This window comes from Adiantum capillus-veneris, chromosome 28 (assembly GCF_014529385.1).
Source record: "Adiantum capillus-veneris isolate H3 chromosome 28, ASM1452938v2, whole genome shotgun sequence".
In the NCBI taxonomy this organism is placed as follows: domain Eukaryota; kingdom Viridiplantae; phylum Streptophyta; class Polypodiopsida; order Polypodiales; family Pteridaceae; genus Adiantum; species Adiantum capillus-veneris.
Window position 1 is genome coordinate 127,882,413 of NC_140958.1, and position 14,659 is coordinate 127,897,071.

At 47.1% G+C, this 14,659-nt stretch overlaps 1 protein-coding gene across 2 annotated transcripts in view; it reads left to right on the plus strand.

Annotated features, from left to right (window-relative positions):
• Window positions 1–14,659, plus strand: part of VTC4 (Inositol monophosphatase family protein) — a 91,050-nt gene that overhangs the window by 63,011 nt on the left and 13,380 nt on the right. For both annotated transcript variants that reach the window (XM_086503901.1, XM_086503902.1), the window contains exon 6: window positions 3,214–3,298. In XM_086503901.1, coding sequence (XP_086360027.1) covers window positions 3,214–3,298 — 85 coding nt within the window. The remainder of the gene's footprint in view (window positions 1–3,213; window positions 3,299–14,659) is intronic.

Below are 14,659 nucleotides of genomic sequence, written 5' to 3' on the forward strand. Positions count from 1 at the left end.
TATATATATATATATATATATATATATATATATATAGAGAGAGAGAGAGAGAGAGAGAGAGAGAGAGAGAGAGAGAGAGAGAGAGAGAGAGAAATGAAATGTTATATTAACGTCTTCAAAAGGCCAAACTGACCTATGAGACCAGAAAGTTACAATGTGGTGGATCTGATACAAAGTCAGAGTAACAAGATGACAAAAATGAAATGACAGAATGACAAAATAAAATACTATGGAATCCTAAACTGCTAGGTGTGAACTAAGCAGCTAGCTGGGATAGCTAGATCACAAGAGATCTAGCATCGATTGTTGGCGGATCTCATCAATCTCCTCCATGGTCAGTAGTCTGACCGGGCGTCGTGCATGTCTGGCCAGAGTGATCCGAATCCTCTGATGCAGCCTCCGTTGATGCTGTGTAGTCCTCCGCAGTCGTGGACGTCTAGATCTCCCCAACTCAGTTGCTCAGTCGATCAGTGTGCCTCTGGTGTGAGGCGACGAGCTCTGCTGTGGTAGTAACTCCTCCGAATGTCCAGTGGCAGCTCTAAAGAAGTTTGTGATCTGTCTCTGAGACTGGCTAGCCTCTCCTCTCATCAGGCTCTCTCTGTGTGTGTGCAGCTCGAGCAAAAACAAACCCAAGCATCTTTGATCCTCGTACTGCATGACTCTGGAGAATGGTCCAAAGCCCTCTCTGAACAAGCAATGGAAGCGGCCTCGTATCTCGTATTAGACGGGGCAGTGGCATGTGTAGTGCAACTCTGTCTCAGGCTTGATGTCACACAGGGGGCATGTCTTGGCCTCTACTAGTCCTTGGGCTGTGTTCCCCCCATTCCCTGTTACACTGCTTATAGGGCATAAGCCATAAAGATCCCTTGCAAGAGAAGGATCCAAGATTTGTTTCGAGCTGCTGTTTTCCTCAGATGCAGTGTCATGCAGCGGTGAAAGTCTATATAGCTACCAAGCTGCTCACTCCAAGGACTTGGCAAGCTTTCAAGAAAATTATTGCCCGAAGTTATATGGTTTTTGACATCTTCCTTCGGAGTGCAACTTCTGGGAGAGTGGGGTATCGTGAAATGCTTGCCATGTGAAATTTCTCGACATCTCTCAGTAGATGTCTCTTCTCGAGCTAATAACCTTGGAGGTCCGATGTGATTGATATGTCTTCGGACGACCATCGCCGCCAAAGGAACACTGTCTGTCCAAGAGCTGACGAACCATGTTGTGGTCGGCTACGACCTTATGGAAGGAACCTAACCCTAATTTTTGGTGCAGGTTCCAGGATGGAAAGTCAATCGACTTTTCGAGCTCGACTGATGTCGAGATTTCTTTTTAAGTTTGAGTTCTGTTTGGAGCTTGTTTAATGATCCTGTTTGGAATTTGTTTGAAATGGATGGTTTTTTTAAAAAAACCTGTTTTGGTGCCGATTCTTGTTTTAATATTGGTTTCATTGATTGGTGATTTTACTTCCGGGTGGAGTAGTAAGAAATGTTGTTTTGGTATTGTTAGAACCTGGGAACGACGCATATGTGATGTCTAGGGAGCATTTCGTTGTATGCTAGAAAACCTCCGAACGACGCAGACGGGATGTCTGGGGAGCGTTTGGTTGTATGCTTGAAAAATATTGTTGTTGTTACTCCCAGCCCGGACTTGAATGGTTATGCAGGAGGAGTGTTAAGAAGTCTGAGAAGTAGTTACTCTCAGCACCTTCAAACAACGCAGGCTGCGGTCAAGGGGGCGTTTGGTTGCTTAAATGGGCGCTTTCCAACCACTGTATCCCTAGAATCGATCGAAATACCTGCTGGTGTGGGGATATCCGTGTCCCACAAAATACAAAAACGGTTTGTGTTTGCGTCCAGCTTAGGAGGGTAAATGACTTTGCCTAACTGAGTAGCCAACAAAGGAAGAAAATGACGCCAAGTGCGAGGAAAGTCAACCACCTCAACCCAGACGGGACACTTGTGACGAATGAGACTCTGATAGTCCTTGGTAAGAGCCTAGGGCAGCACATGAGTCATCTGCGTATTGAAAAAAAGAGGAGACATTTCAAGAAGAGCATCCCGAGCATCCATGTCAGCCAGCAAGACTTAGTAGAACCCTCGCGCGCCAAAGTAAACCCCTCAAACTGCTTGCCGTTTGAGTAGGAAATCAACCCATTGGCCTACATCCTAAGCCGTAGGCATTCTACCCGGGAAAAAAAGAATCACAGCGTTAAGTGCATATTGAGCAACAGGATCCATGAGCTCTTGTATAGGGATGCGCACTTCCATAACAGGAGCGGATCCTTCCCAGGCTTGACGTGCATCCTCAAAGTCCTCAGAACATTCTTTGATAAGACTCCAAGCATCCATCTCCGAAGTTTCCATGGCTTTCCGACGCTTATATACACACTGATCAATCGAATCCATGTGAAGCTCTCACACACACTCTCTTCGTTTTATGGGAGTTTTTGATATATGACTGCTATATACACAGGCAGACACACACACCGGCTAGCTATACAAAAACACACACCCCTCTCTCGCACACAAGACGACGGAAGGATCGCGTGCAGGCGAAATCAAACTTCCACCCCCGGCGCGCTGTGAAGGGCCTGCACAGGGTAGATGTTGTGTAGAATAGAGTCGCGCGACAGACGAGGCCGAAGGATTCACCACACCCAAATCCCCCACGAGCGTACACACACACACTCGACATAGACACACCTCTCTCTCTCTCTCTCTCACACACACACACACACACACACACCCGAGAAGGAGAAGAAGAGAGAAATGAAATGAAATGAAATGTTATATTAACGTCTTCAAAAGGCCATAGTGACCTATGAGACCAGAAAGTTACAAGGTGGTGGATCTGATACAAAGTTAGAGTAACAAAATAACATAACAACTGTACAAAACAAAGATATATACTATGGGATCCTAGATTGGTCGATGTGAACTAAGCAAAAAACTAAGCAAAAACTAGGCAAAAATGGGCGGCTTGTTGGGATAGCTGAATCACAAGAGATCTAGCATCGGTCGTTGGCGAATCTCATCAATTTTCTCCATGGTTAGTAGTCTGACCGGGCGTCATGCATGCCTGGCCAGCGTGCTCCGAATCTTCTGACGTAGCCTCCGTCGATGCCGGGGAGAGAGAGAGAGAGAGAGAGAGAGAGAGAGAGAGAGAGAGAGAGAGAGAGAGAGAGAGAGAGAGGGTGTGTTAATTTGTGGTATTTTTCAGGTTTCCATTTGTTTGCATTTCAATCGGACTGACAATTGAGAAGGTTCCGGTTGTCGGAGTTGTTTACAATCCAATCCTTGATGAGGTGAATCGGCTCATTCTTCTTTGCACATGATTCTGAGGAATTATGTTTTAGTTTTGTTTCCGTGAAGTTCTCTGTGTTTGATTGCCTGTTTTTTCCTAGAATTGGTGTGCCTTATATCTTTGCCACTTCTGCACAAGTATGAGGGTAACCATGATTTGGAAATATTTAACCTTGAAGAGGACTGACTGCCTGTGTCCACATGGTGCGGTATCTTTAGTAGTAAGAAAGGATAGCAGAAATATATGTATGGGGCCAAACTTATTTGTAGGACAAGAGAAACACGACAAATGATCACTGCATTCCAACTTCTGGACGCCAAAGGTTAAAAACACCAAATGGGAAGAAAGTGTCCATATCCAGGTACAAACATGACACATTCACCATTTAATATTGTTTGTGTGTGATTGGCAAGAATTCCTCAGATTAACTGCATGTTTGATGAGTTCATGATTCATCATGACCTGCAATTCTACATGTAGCAAGCCTGCACATGCGAAATGCATAGACATGATGCTCCGTATCATGCATGCAATCTCTGAATACATGGAGTCCTTGCTTCGGTTTCTCCTTCTAGTGTGCTTTCGATAACTTGAATGATTAGGTTAACTGCCACTTACATTGTAATCGACCTGAAGGCATGCAGGAAAGCTTGCCTCTCTTTGAGGACCATCACTTTGGTGGTCGGTTTGGTAAGACGATTGGTATATTTCCAAGACAGATCACTCTATGAAACGTACCCTCTTCAAAATTGGTAAGAAGACTTAGGAGTGAGTTTTGTACACACAAACAAAACTGATTTTTTTTTTCCGAGTGAAAACTGCCCAATGGGCTACAACTCTCCTCTCATAATGAACAATTAAATATACAACGGCTAAATCATAGAATGGGAGGAGGGAATAGCCACACAGGTGAACGTTAGTGCCACTGAATGTCCTGGCCCACTGTGAAGGCTGACACACCTCTATGAAAGTGTGATGATGTCTCTCTGTGCTGTCAGAACGTTCTAAATCCTGCTGTGCTGGCCTTGGAGCGTGTGTATGAGCTGCAGCCAAAAAGAATACACTATCCCAGTTGGTGTCTCGGGTCTGCCATCAAACACTCTGAAGCAGGGGGGGCGCCATACAAACCACTGGCCAAGGCTACTGATCAGCTGCTACCTGAGGTCTCTCACCTGTGTGGAAGTTGTTGCTGAGAAGTCACGCATCAGACACTGTTGAGGTCAATCTGCCACGACTCGAATCCCAAGGTTGTCATGCTCTGTCTCATATCCAAGGGCTGGCCTTGAACATGCTGGCCATATCCTGAGCCAAATATGTTGGGCATGAGGGCAATCCCAAAGACAGCGGCATCCCAAAGACAGTGCCATTGAGTCTCTCGAGACTCGAGGATGTCCATACCTAGGGCAAGAAGAGTGGTGTCCACCATATGCAAGCCAGACCCCCACTGCAGTACCTCTGTGTGCTTCCAACCATTGGAACACAGTAATCCTTCGGGCTTTGTGTCTAGCCCAAAGCTGAGTCCAAAAATTTGTTAAGAAATCATCCATGATCCCTTCCTTGTTGGTGCCAACGCTCTAGTGCAGGTGGGATAGCTTGTCGCTTGGACATTAGAATGTGTCGCCCAAGCCGAACTGGGTACCGGAGAAGCGGGGTCCCAAGGTTGGTAGGAGAAGCAAAATGATCTCGCTGGAATCACTCGTCAGACTCACACTACAGTTGAGCTAACGGTTGATCAAAAAAGCCCATAAACTCAAGTTCCCACTGACTGCCTCCAGTGGATTTGGATCAAGCGACCACTGGCATCCATGTGAGGCAAGCACTCTCATCCTCTGAAAAGTGCATTCTGAGACCACATCCGCCTACCACTGAACGTGGGATATTTGACCCTCTGCCTGCACCTTGAAAAAAAGCACTTTCTCTCCTCTGTGCATGCTTTGACTGCTATCAAAATCTCTAGTTGCATAAAAGCGCCCATCCGCATTGGGGGTGTGCAGCTCACATGCCAATCAGCTGAACGTGCCAAATGCATATCTTGGCACATAGTCAAGCCTTCCCAAGTAAGGCTCTATCTATAGTCTGCACATCCTTATGAATACTACAAAACTGCATACACTCTCCAAAACTCTGAGCCAGTCCCACTGCCATGGGCGCCTAGGCTATGTGTGGCCGAGTACTTAGCATATGTCCATGCTTTGTGCGAAGCAGGAGGCTCAATATCATCAAAGTCCGCCAAAGCTGCTCCTCCAAGCAAGCCAGTCTGTTGTGACTCAGGCCAGTGCACAACATCTCCCAGGTCCTAGGTAGACCCGGGGCAAATTTATCCTTCCAACGGTGACTCAATCCAACTCCGTGCACCTCTGAAATCTAGTGAATCTCTGGGTGCCACCGGCTACTTGCTAAGCGGCTAGAAGGAGCTTGCGAGGACTGGGCTTCCCTAGTAGGGCCCTACTTTGAGGCTGAGTGGATGGGCCCGAGCCCACCTTAGTAGTGGATACTGTGGTGATCGACCAAGCAACCTTGGCACCTATGGACTACCCTCTCTACCAGACCATTTAAAGTTTCTGTTGAGTTGTTGAATCTGGCCGTTACATGAGTTGTTGAATCTGGTCTATCCAGCAAAATCTAATGTACCACATCGTCCCCAAAAGCATCTGGTTGTCTGCCACAGTGCGTTCTCCAAAGTTAGGCGAACTGAGCTCCAACGTACAAGCTTCCTCTGAATGCTCAGGAGGAGAGGGGCATCTGCTGGTCCAGTGTCAAGTCAAGTCCAACCTGGCATCCCAAGGATCACACTGTTGTCCGAGGTGGATCCATCTGAAGCCCTTACCAGGGGACTAGTGTGGGGTGCGTGTCTTGGCAATCCAAAAACAATTGTCTTGCGCCAGTGATCAGTGCATTTGAAGGCATACAAAAAGTCTCGACTCTCAAGAGCCTGCTGGGCTCTCTAAAGGTTGGCCTCCTAACCATCCAAGTACGATGCAGTGCCTTCAGCAAATTCTGCATCCAACAACTCCTCCTCACGCATAGGCATTTGTAACCCTCTGAGCCCGATGTCGTGAGTCATGAAATAGCTGCTCAACGCCTCAACAAAGAACAAGAATAGAAGGGGGGCAAGTGGCCAGCCATGTGAAAGATCTCGTCAATGCAATTATTGTCCCTCACCCCCGACAATCAAGACCTGGCTATGAGTAGACGAGACTCAAGTACTCGAAGAAACTCATCCTCAGCATGGTACCCGCAAGAAAGCTCTAGTCCACACGATCGTATGCTTTCTCAAAATCAAGTGAAAAGTCATGAGCTCCTCATCTCACATATGGGCCAACATTGCAGACTCCCAAAGAGTGAAGATGCTGTCAAGGATATTGCATTCCTTGGTGAACCCCGTTTGAGAATCATGAATCAACTCTCTCAAGAATTTTAAAGGGTGAGTTGAGGACAGTAATAGGTCTCAACTACCTGATGTCATTGAACCCTCCTTGGGGACGAGATACATCAAACCCTCTGGTAGACCGGGTGGAATCACACGTGCATCCAATACATGCTGCAACCCACTGCATAGACCAGACCCTAACAACTCCTGCTGTCTCAAGCAGTCAAGGATCAGGCCATCCTCTCCCGGGCAGCTCTGATGCATCCATCAACTCAGACTTGGAGAGAGGTCTCTCAAGCCTAACCTCTGCTCTACAAGTATCCATATGTGTTGATAGGCACCTCTGTTGCCAAGAGCTCTCTGGAGACATCTGTAGCAATCTCTCTGACCTCTCGTGGCTCCTATGCAAGCTTGCCATCGTGTCTTCGAAGCTGGTGAACCCCGATACGAGTGTCAAGGTCCAATGATCTCAAAACATTCGCAGTACTGAGATACTCTATCCCCAACTTAAGTCCACTGTGAAGCCCTCGTGTGGAAAGAGTAATTGTGCCTCCTATCCTCAAGATCTTTGAGCTCTCATCTCCCCTGTGACTCAATCCGTGCACTTTGTGGCTATCTATCCTATATCTGCCGAAGGGAGGCCGAGCCCCTCCAAAGACGTTGCTCCTGCTCTCTGACCTCCATCAACCGTGCATGGGCTGTGTCGTGAAAGGATCTACTCAATGTGCAATCCCTGATGCTGCCCTCCGAGCTGCATCTCCCACACTATTCATAGATGTCTGCCAAATCATCTCCACCATACTAGACAAGCTGGCATCCAAAAGAACGTTTTTAAGAATCTGAAGTGTTTGGCTAAACTCCCTCTCCCCCTCCTCAATTACAAGAACCCCTTGTGCATGGTCGCAACCTGCCATGCCTCAGCCTCAGGCCAAGAGTCCTGATAGATTAATTACATAAAAGTGGCACCTGTGGATCAACAATTATGCGAAAAGCCAAGTGTCTCCAACATGAGCCATGTGGAACTGACAATACAAAGCATGCTAGTGGCCAAAAGGTCTTTGATAAATCAGTCATCCCCGGACACCATGTCTTTCAAGTGATGGAAGAACTCCAAAACCTGGGTGCTCATATAACTGGAGACACTATCCATTGACAACTCGTGCTGACCTGTCCCACACAAGGAAAAAGAGAAGCCAACTCCTGAGTCAGTGGCCTTATCTTGTAACAAACTTGGACACCCCAAGTCAAGATTCTACCGCGACACAGCAGAGATTCACTTCAAACTTATTCACAAATCACAATATAGTCGACACGGCCCGGTGTAGTTCCGTGCCAAGAGGTATTGGCCCCAAAGATTGGTGCCCCTTTCGGTATTTCTTTTTATATTAATCTTTGAGCAAAGTACAACTCCCACGGGTGCTCGCTCTCAGACTCTGCGTCCAGATGCTCTGCAGAGTGAACCCCTTGGGTTCATTATAACGGTTACAGAGGAAAGCAACTGTTTCCAAAATCTGTAGTAAAAGCAGTCAAAATCAGTAAGCGTAATTTTTGAAATCCGTACGCTGCCACGTCAGCATGTCAGTGGAAATTGCAGAGCTCCGTACGGCCTGCCACGTGAGCTTGTTCGCAGTGTAACAGGGAATGGACAGAATGCAGGCCAAACGTTCCGAAACAACGTTTTGGACGAGTCCCGTTCCCAAAATGGAGTCGGGAACAGAACGTTGTTCTGGAATGGGGTGTAACCGGAACGATGTTCCGATACGAGGGGAAACGGGGCAGAACGTGAGGCAGAACAGCAGAACGCGGTGTGGAACGGACAAAAGTAGGCATTCGGGGGCAAAAAAGTAGGCATTTGGAGGCAGGTTTGGGGTTGTTTGGGGAACATATTTGGGGCAGTTTGAGGGCAGGTTTGGGGGTAGATTTGAGGGCAGTTTTGAGGGCAGTTTTGAGGTGTTTAGGAGTTGATTTGGGACTAAGTTGAATGGAGGTAATTCAAGCCTTACTTTTATCGACCGTTCAGGCCCCGTTCCCATTTTGGCCCCCTCTCCTCCTTCTCGTTCCCGTCCCATTCTAGACCCTCCCGTTCTCATTCCCCGTTCCAGTTCCAGGTAACTATGGCTTGTCGGCGTGTTTTCTGGGACTTGCTGTCACGTCAGCTTGGCGGCGCATTGCTTGCTGGCCTGCCACGTTAGTAGTGTGTATCCGGGGCCTGTTGCCATGTCACCAGTTTGTGACATACCCCCTCTTGAAAGAATTGTAGTCGCCCTCGATTACGCCTGCAAAACAGACAGAGGCCATAAATTGTCTTAGTAGACACTAATTGTTAGTACGGATGCACTAGACACAACACATCTAGCACTTGTACAAATCAACAGTCACATCATCGGACATCACAGGTAGCACTTGACATCACAGGACATCACATGACAAATCACATTCAAATTCATTCCAAATCTCAAACCATGATTAATCGGCAACGTATTTAGTAATCGCATCTAGATCCAGTCGGGACCTCATAGATGCCCGATCAACTAATCCTTATTGCAATCATGTCTATAGAGATTTATGAGACTGAAATGTTACAGTCATTTCGTCTTTCAGTTCCTGCAGTCAAACAAGTCAAGTACAAATCAATCAGTGTCATTTTCGGGAATTCCATTTCATAAAGTCATACAGCAGAATACTATCAGCCCATTAGTATCCCTGAAACCCAAAGGGGCATCAGTGACTATATCAAAATCGGGGTAATCTGTTGACAAAGGAGCGGAGTGACTTCCCTCTTGTCGCTGCACTAGATTCACCCATGCTGAAACTGGGGTTCTATCGGAGTAGGCTATGCTAAACCGAATGCTTCAAGGTAAAGTTCCAAAATCTGAGGAGTATCTGCTAGGTCCTCCTCCTCCATCCACTTCGCATCCAATGCAGGAGTTTTCTTGAATTTAACCAAGAACCGCCTAATCACTTTACCTTTAATCTTTCTATCCTTGTGTTCCCATATCTGTTCTGGAACGAGTATCTTCTCGTTTTCCTCCACTTCAGGTTGCTCATCTGACTCCTCATCATCGGGCACATCGCTCAGTAGACTCCCATGAAATGCATTGTGAATCTTCCAAGTATTGGGCACCTTGAGTCTAAAGGAGACATCATTTATCTTTTCTTTTATCTGGAAAGGGCCATAATACCTCATGCCAGGCTTTGAAAAAAGCCGCTCCTCTCGTTTTCGTTTTCTTAGACATGCCTTCTCAAAACGTAAGAGCACCCAATCGTCCTCCTTCAATTTCAAATCGTGACGATGTCGATATACTGCCTTCTTATGTCTTTCTTGAAATTTCTCTAAAGCCTTCCGGACCTTGGCAAAAGCAGTGTCCAAGTCCCTCGTGTATTGGTTGGCTTCAAAAATCTTATCTTGGGTCTGGGAAATGTTCTGATCTACCATTTGATTCTCTTTTTCCTTTCTTTCCTTGTGCCCTGGGACCGGGGTAGCGTCTTTCGCTTCCGTGTCCATTGGCACGTCAGAGTCAATCATCGAAACCCTAAGACGTACTATCATCCGATTCCTCTTTCTCTGGAATCCTTTGATGAACTTGGATTGGTTTCCTTAGTTCGTCGGAACCCTCTAATTCGCCAGAATCCTGTGATGAGCTATTTTCTGGTTCCCTTGATTCATCCTCTTCGCTGGAAGACTCTTGCCTTTTTGATACTATCCTGCCCGTCGAATAAGTCAACGACCCGGCATGCTTTTTAAAATAGTTGCTTAGGCATGTCCCATAGAGTCAGACTTCTGGTTTAAAGCATAGTCTTGAATCTCTTTAGCAAATCATAGCAAAACCGCTCGATCTAGTCTTTCAAAAGAATCTTTGACAAGTATCCAAATCTCTGGCAGTAGTCATCCAATGTATCTTTCTCGGTCATTTTCAAGTGATGGCAAGGCATGATGACATCTCTTGCATATTCATCGTTCTTTGCAAGTAAGATGTTGCCTTTCGCTCCCTGAAATGTTCTGAGAACCACGCTCCAGAGAAGGCGACGTCAAACTGTTGTTCAACTCAAGGGCTCGATGGGTGTCCTGGCTTGACTCCCTTCCTTGAACTCCTTGGTTTTCTTGTTGATATGGTCATTTTCAAAAGAGGACGACCTCTCCTCCTTTAAATGGCTAGATGGCCTTCTATGCTTCTAGACTTTGTTTCAAAAATCGTCTTTCAAAAGAATCTTGTCTTAGGTGCTTATAAATTGAAGAAGCTTCTTAGCACCCTCGAAACACTTCAAATGGCGTCTTTCCCGTGTGTCGTTGTAGGCAAACTCCACCAAGGGCAAATACTTTTCCCATGTAGTCTTCTGCTCCAAAGAAGAAGACTTCAACAAATCCAGTACGACTGAATTTGCAATCTCAGTGTAGCAGGCTACAGTGTCACTTTCACAGGACAATTAGTACAGTTTGGACTTTACAGTTGGTCTTTGGTTGGTCGGTTCACATTGGACAGACTCGCTGGGCAGTGACACGTGGCAGGGATACGGTGGTCTAGTGGACATCGTGGCCAGGTCACTACCACCACTCAGTGGAGATAGACTTAGGTGCTGTCATTTATGAGCCGTTGGTGGCTCTTTATGGTTGTATATATGAGTAGTAGCGGTTTGGTCATCGGAATCTTTATGTAGTCATTTAGAGTGAGTCTATACACAGAGCACATCTTCACCATCCCTGCGCATCTGAGCCTCGACACCCCATTGTACTTGAGAGTCCTGGCTGGAGCTGAGTGTGCTGCCACGCCAGAGTCTGTATCAGTTCTTTGAGATAGTCGAGTCATTTGTTATGGTCTACGGTTGCTGTTGTTGCTGTTGTGTGTTGCTATTGTGTCTCTGAGAGCTCAGTTGTTGTCTATTGTTTCCCTTCTTTTCAGTTTGTTTGAGTGAGATTGTCACGCACATTGCACTGAGGACCACCCACTGTAGAGAGCACGACACATTATCCGCGCTACAGGTGCTCTCATTTTGGCGATCACGGTGGGACCTCAACTGAAATATCACTCTGTGAAGTACAAATCTTGAAGCTAGTTGGGTCTATCTAGCTTCGCTTACCTTGCCTAGCTTGGCCTCCCTTGCCTTGCACTGTTCTCCTCTCGCCTGGTCCAACTGGTCTAGTCCTCCTTCATCCTAGTCATCTCTCGCCCTGGTCCAACCAGCCCTCGTCTTCGTCTAGTCCTCTTGGTCTAGTCCTCCTCGACCCTGGTCTAGTCCTCCTCATCCCTGGTCCACCCTGGTCTAGTCACTAGCCTGGTCTAGTAGAGTCTAGACCAGTCTTCAGCCAGTTCAAGGTTTTCTTGCCCAAAGGTTGGTTGGATTGGTGGTCATTGCATGACACATCCAAGGCGGTCAGTTGAGCGTCAAAGCGCACTACTGAGCCCTCTGAAGTACTATAACAGAAGACGACCTTTGGTACCTAGTAGAAGTCCATCAACCTCATCACCTATTGCTCCGCATACATCACCCATTCCTTCATCTGGTTCCATATCTTCCAGATCACCTTCTCTAGTAAAGCTCTCTCCTATTCTGCTACAGCAGGCTACTGAGTAATAGGCTCAGCAAGGGGCCATGGAGCCGTTGGCTAGCGTTTTGGCTAAGGTAAACATCAAGTTCCCTACATTCAAAGGACTCTCTTCAGAACATGTTAACGACCATGCAAGGAGGTTTGTATCTCTCTGTAGCGGTCGTGGTCTTAACATGGAAAATGCTTATTTGGTACTCTTTCCATCCACCTTGGATGGCTTAGCAGACAAATGGTAGAGCCAGTTTGCAGAGAACCATTTTGCAACCTGGGCAGCCTTAAGGCAACAGTTCTGTGCAGCTTTCAGGCCCAGTGACTACCAGGAGAAGGTGTTGGATGAGTTAGCCAACATGGTGCTCCAGCCGGAGGAGACTTTTGCAGAGCTTATGACTAAGACCAAGTCTCTGGTTGCCAAGCTTCCCCAACAACCCGGTGAATTCATGGTTAAGAAGTGGGTGGAGAAGGCACTTCCCAAAACTTCTCAGCAAAAACTGCGAGAGAGTCTTCGACCCGACGCCACTTTGGAGGAGTTCATCGCAGCTGCTACTAGGATAGAGGGGGCTAGCAAGCTGTTCAACAACTCCCCTCACATAGAGACCCCCTCTGTGTTTTCGGAAAGTCCTGCTGATCCATTGACTTCAACGCGCTCTCCAAGAATAGAAATCAATCTCTCTTAGACAAGAGAAACCACCACATCTTGAGGCTTTGGATCAAATCAAGAGAGAGCTAGAAGAGCTTCGGTCTCAGCAGGAGACTAAAGCTATGGTATGGTGCAACTCTTGTCGTTCTCCAGGGCATCCTCCACAGGACTGTCCCCTTCGGGCTTATTGCCACTTCTGCGAAAAATCTGGGCATGAAGACAAGGATTGCTACTATATCAAGGGATTGCGGCAAATACAACAAAGTCTAGGTCCTTCTCTCCAACAAGGGCTAGCACCTGCATCGAACATGGTCTCACCCTATGGCCATCAAAACCCGTTGCCACCTCTGCTGACAACACCTCCTATGCAGCAAGGTATGCACAACAATTTTGCATCTCCCAGCTTTTATCATGCTAGTACTCCTTCAGTTCCCCAAAGCTTCTACACGTCAGCATCCGGTCCAATGCAGCAAGGGCCGAGACCACCTCGCCCCTCAAATAGGCCAATTTTGTGCTACAGGTGCGGGGAGTATGGACACTATCAGAGCAAATGTCCCTTACCAGAAGGGTCCCCTCCTTGCCGACATTGCCCTGAAGCTAAGGATCACTATAGTAAGGATTGCCCAAAACAACGACCGTCCACATCTGCAAGCACAAGCCAGAACCAACAGGAGTTTACATTTCCAAAGCTTAACCTCATCACAGTAAGCTCTATTCTACAGGCACCGCCTTCCACTCTTGTAGTTGCCTCTCAAGAAGGGTTGAAGCAAGTGGAAGAGCCGGCTGGTGTGCTCATACGGGCACAGAGAGTTGCTCTTGGCCTCAGCCTCCCTGGCAATCCAATCTTTCCATCTCCTGTCACACAAATGAGTCAAACTCCATTAGTAACTGACAAGCCAGCAGGTAGTGTCAAGAGCCAACCTACCTCGCTTCTATTAGATATTGATGGTGCTTTCATCGAAGCAGTAGAGGACTTGCAGAAGCTTAAGATACCAGAGCAAGATCTAATCAAAGGAAACAAGCCCACAACAGAGTCTATCTTGAAAAACACTTTTCAGCAAGTGTCACTATACAACATGCTTCGACTTGATGCAAATTTTAGAAGTGACACCCTTTCCATCATCCAGTCTCTGTACCCTGTGCAGCCCTTGGAGTCCTACATGATTTCATATCCAACTGCTCCCCTCACCGACTACAAAAGTCCTCGTCTCACTGTGTCTATTCTTGGGCATCAATTCTCAGGCGTCATAGTGGATGGTGGATCTGGGATCAATCTGATACCAGAATTTACTATGTTGGCCTTAGGTCTGTAGCCTACCCGCCCTGCTCCATTCACTGTTACATTGGCAGACCAGAGGACAGTCTACCCTGTGGGCATAGTAGAGAAGGTGCCTCTGATGATACAAGACTTCACATTTAGCTTGGATTTTGTGGTGGTCAGTCTTCCTCAGGTGGAGGGAGGATTTCCTTTGCTGATTGGTAGACCATGGTTGCGGCGTACCAAGACACTTCATGATTGGGGAAACGACGCCATGTGGATACATACTCCTGGCTCCCCCATGCAACCAATTCGGCTCGAAGGAGGTATGGATCCTGTGGTTCATCACAGCTCATTGTCTATACAATCCAACCCCGACCCTGAGCAGCCCATCCCACCTGACGGGTCTGACGAAGACCTGCTGCAGTGGTTGGAAGCTACCGCCTCGATGCCATGCTATGTGGTCTCTATTCAAAACTCACATGTGCCGGTAGCACTCTCTCTCCCAACTCCTCAGGCGGACACAGATGTCACAAGTCCTACACCAAACAG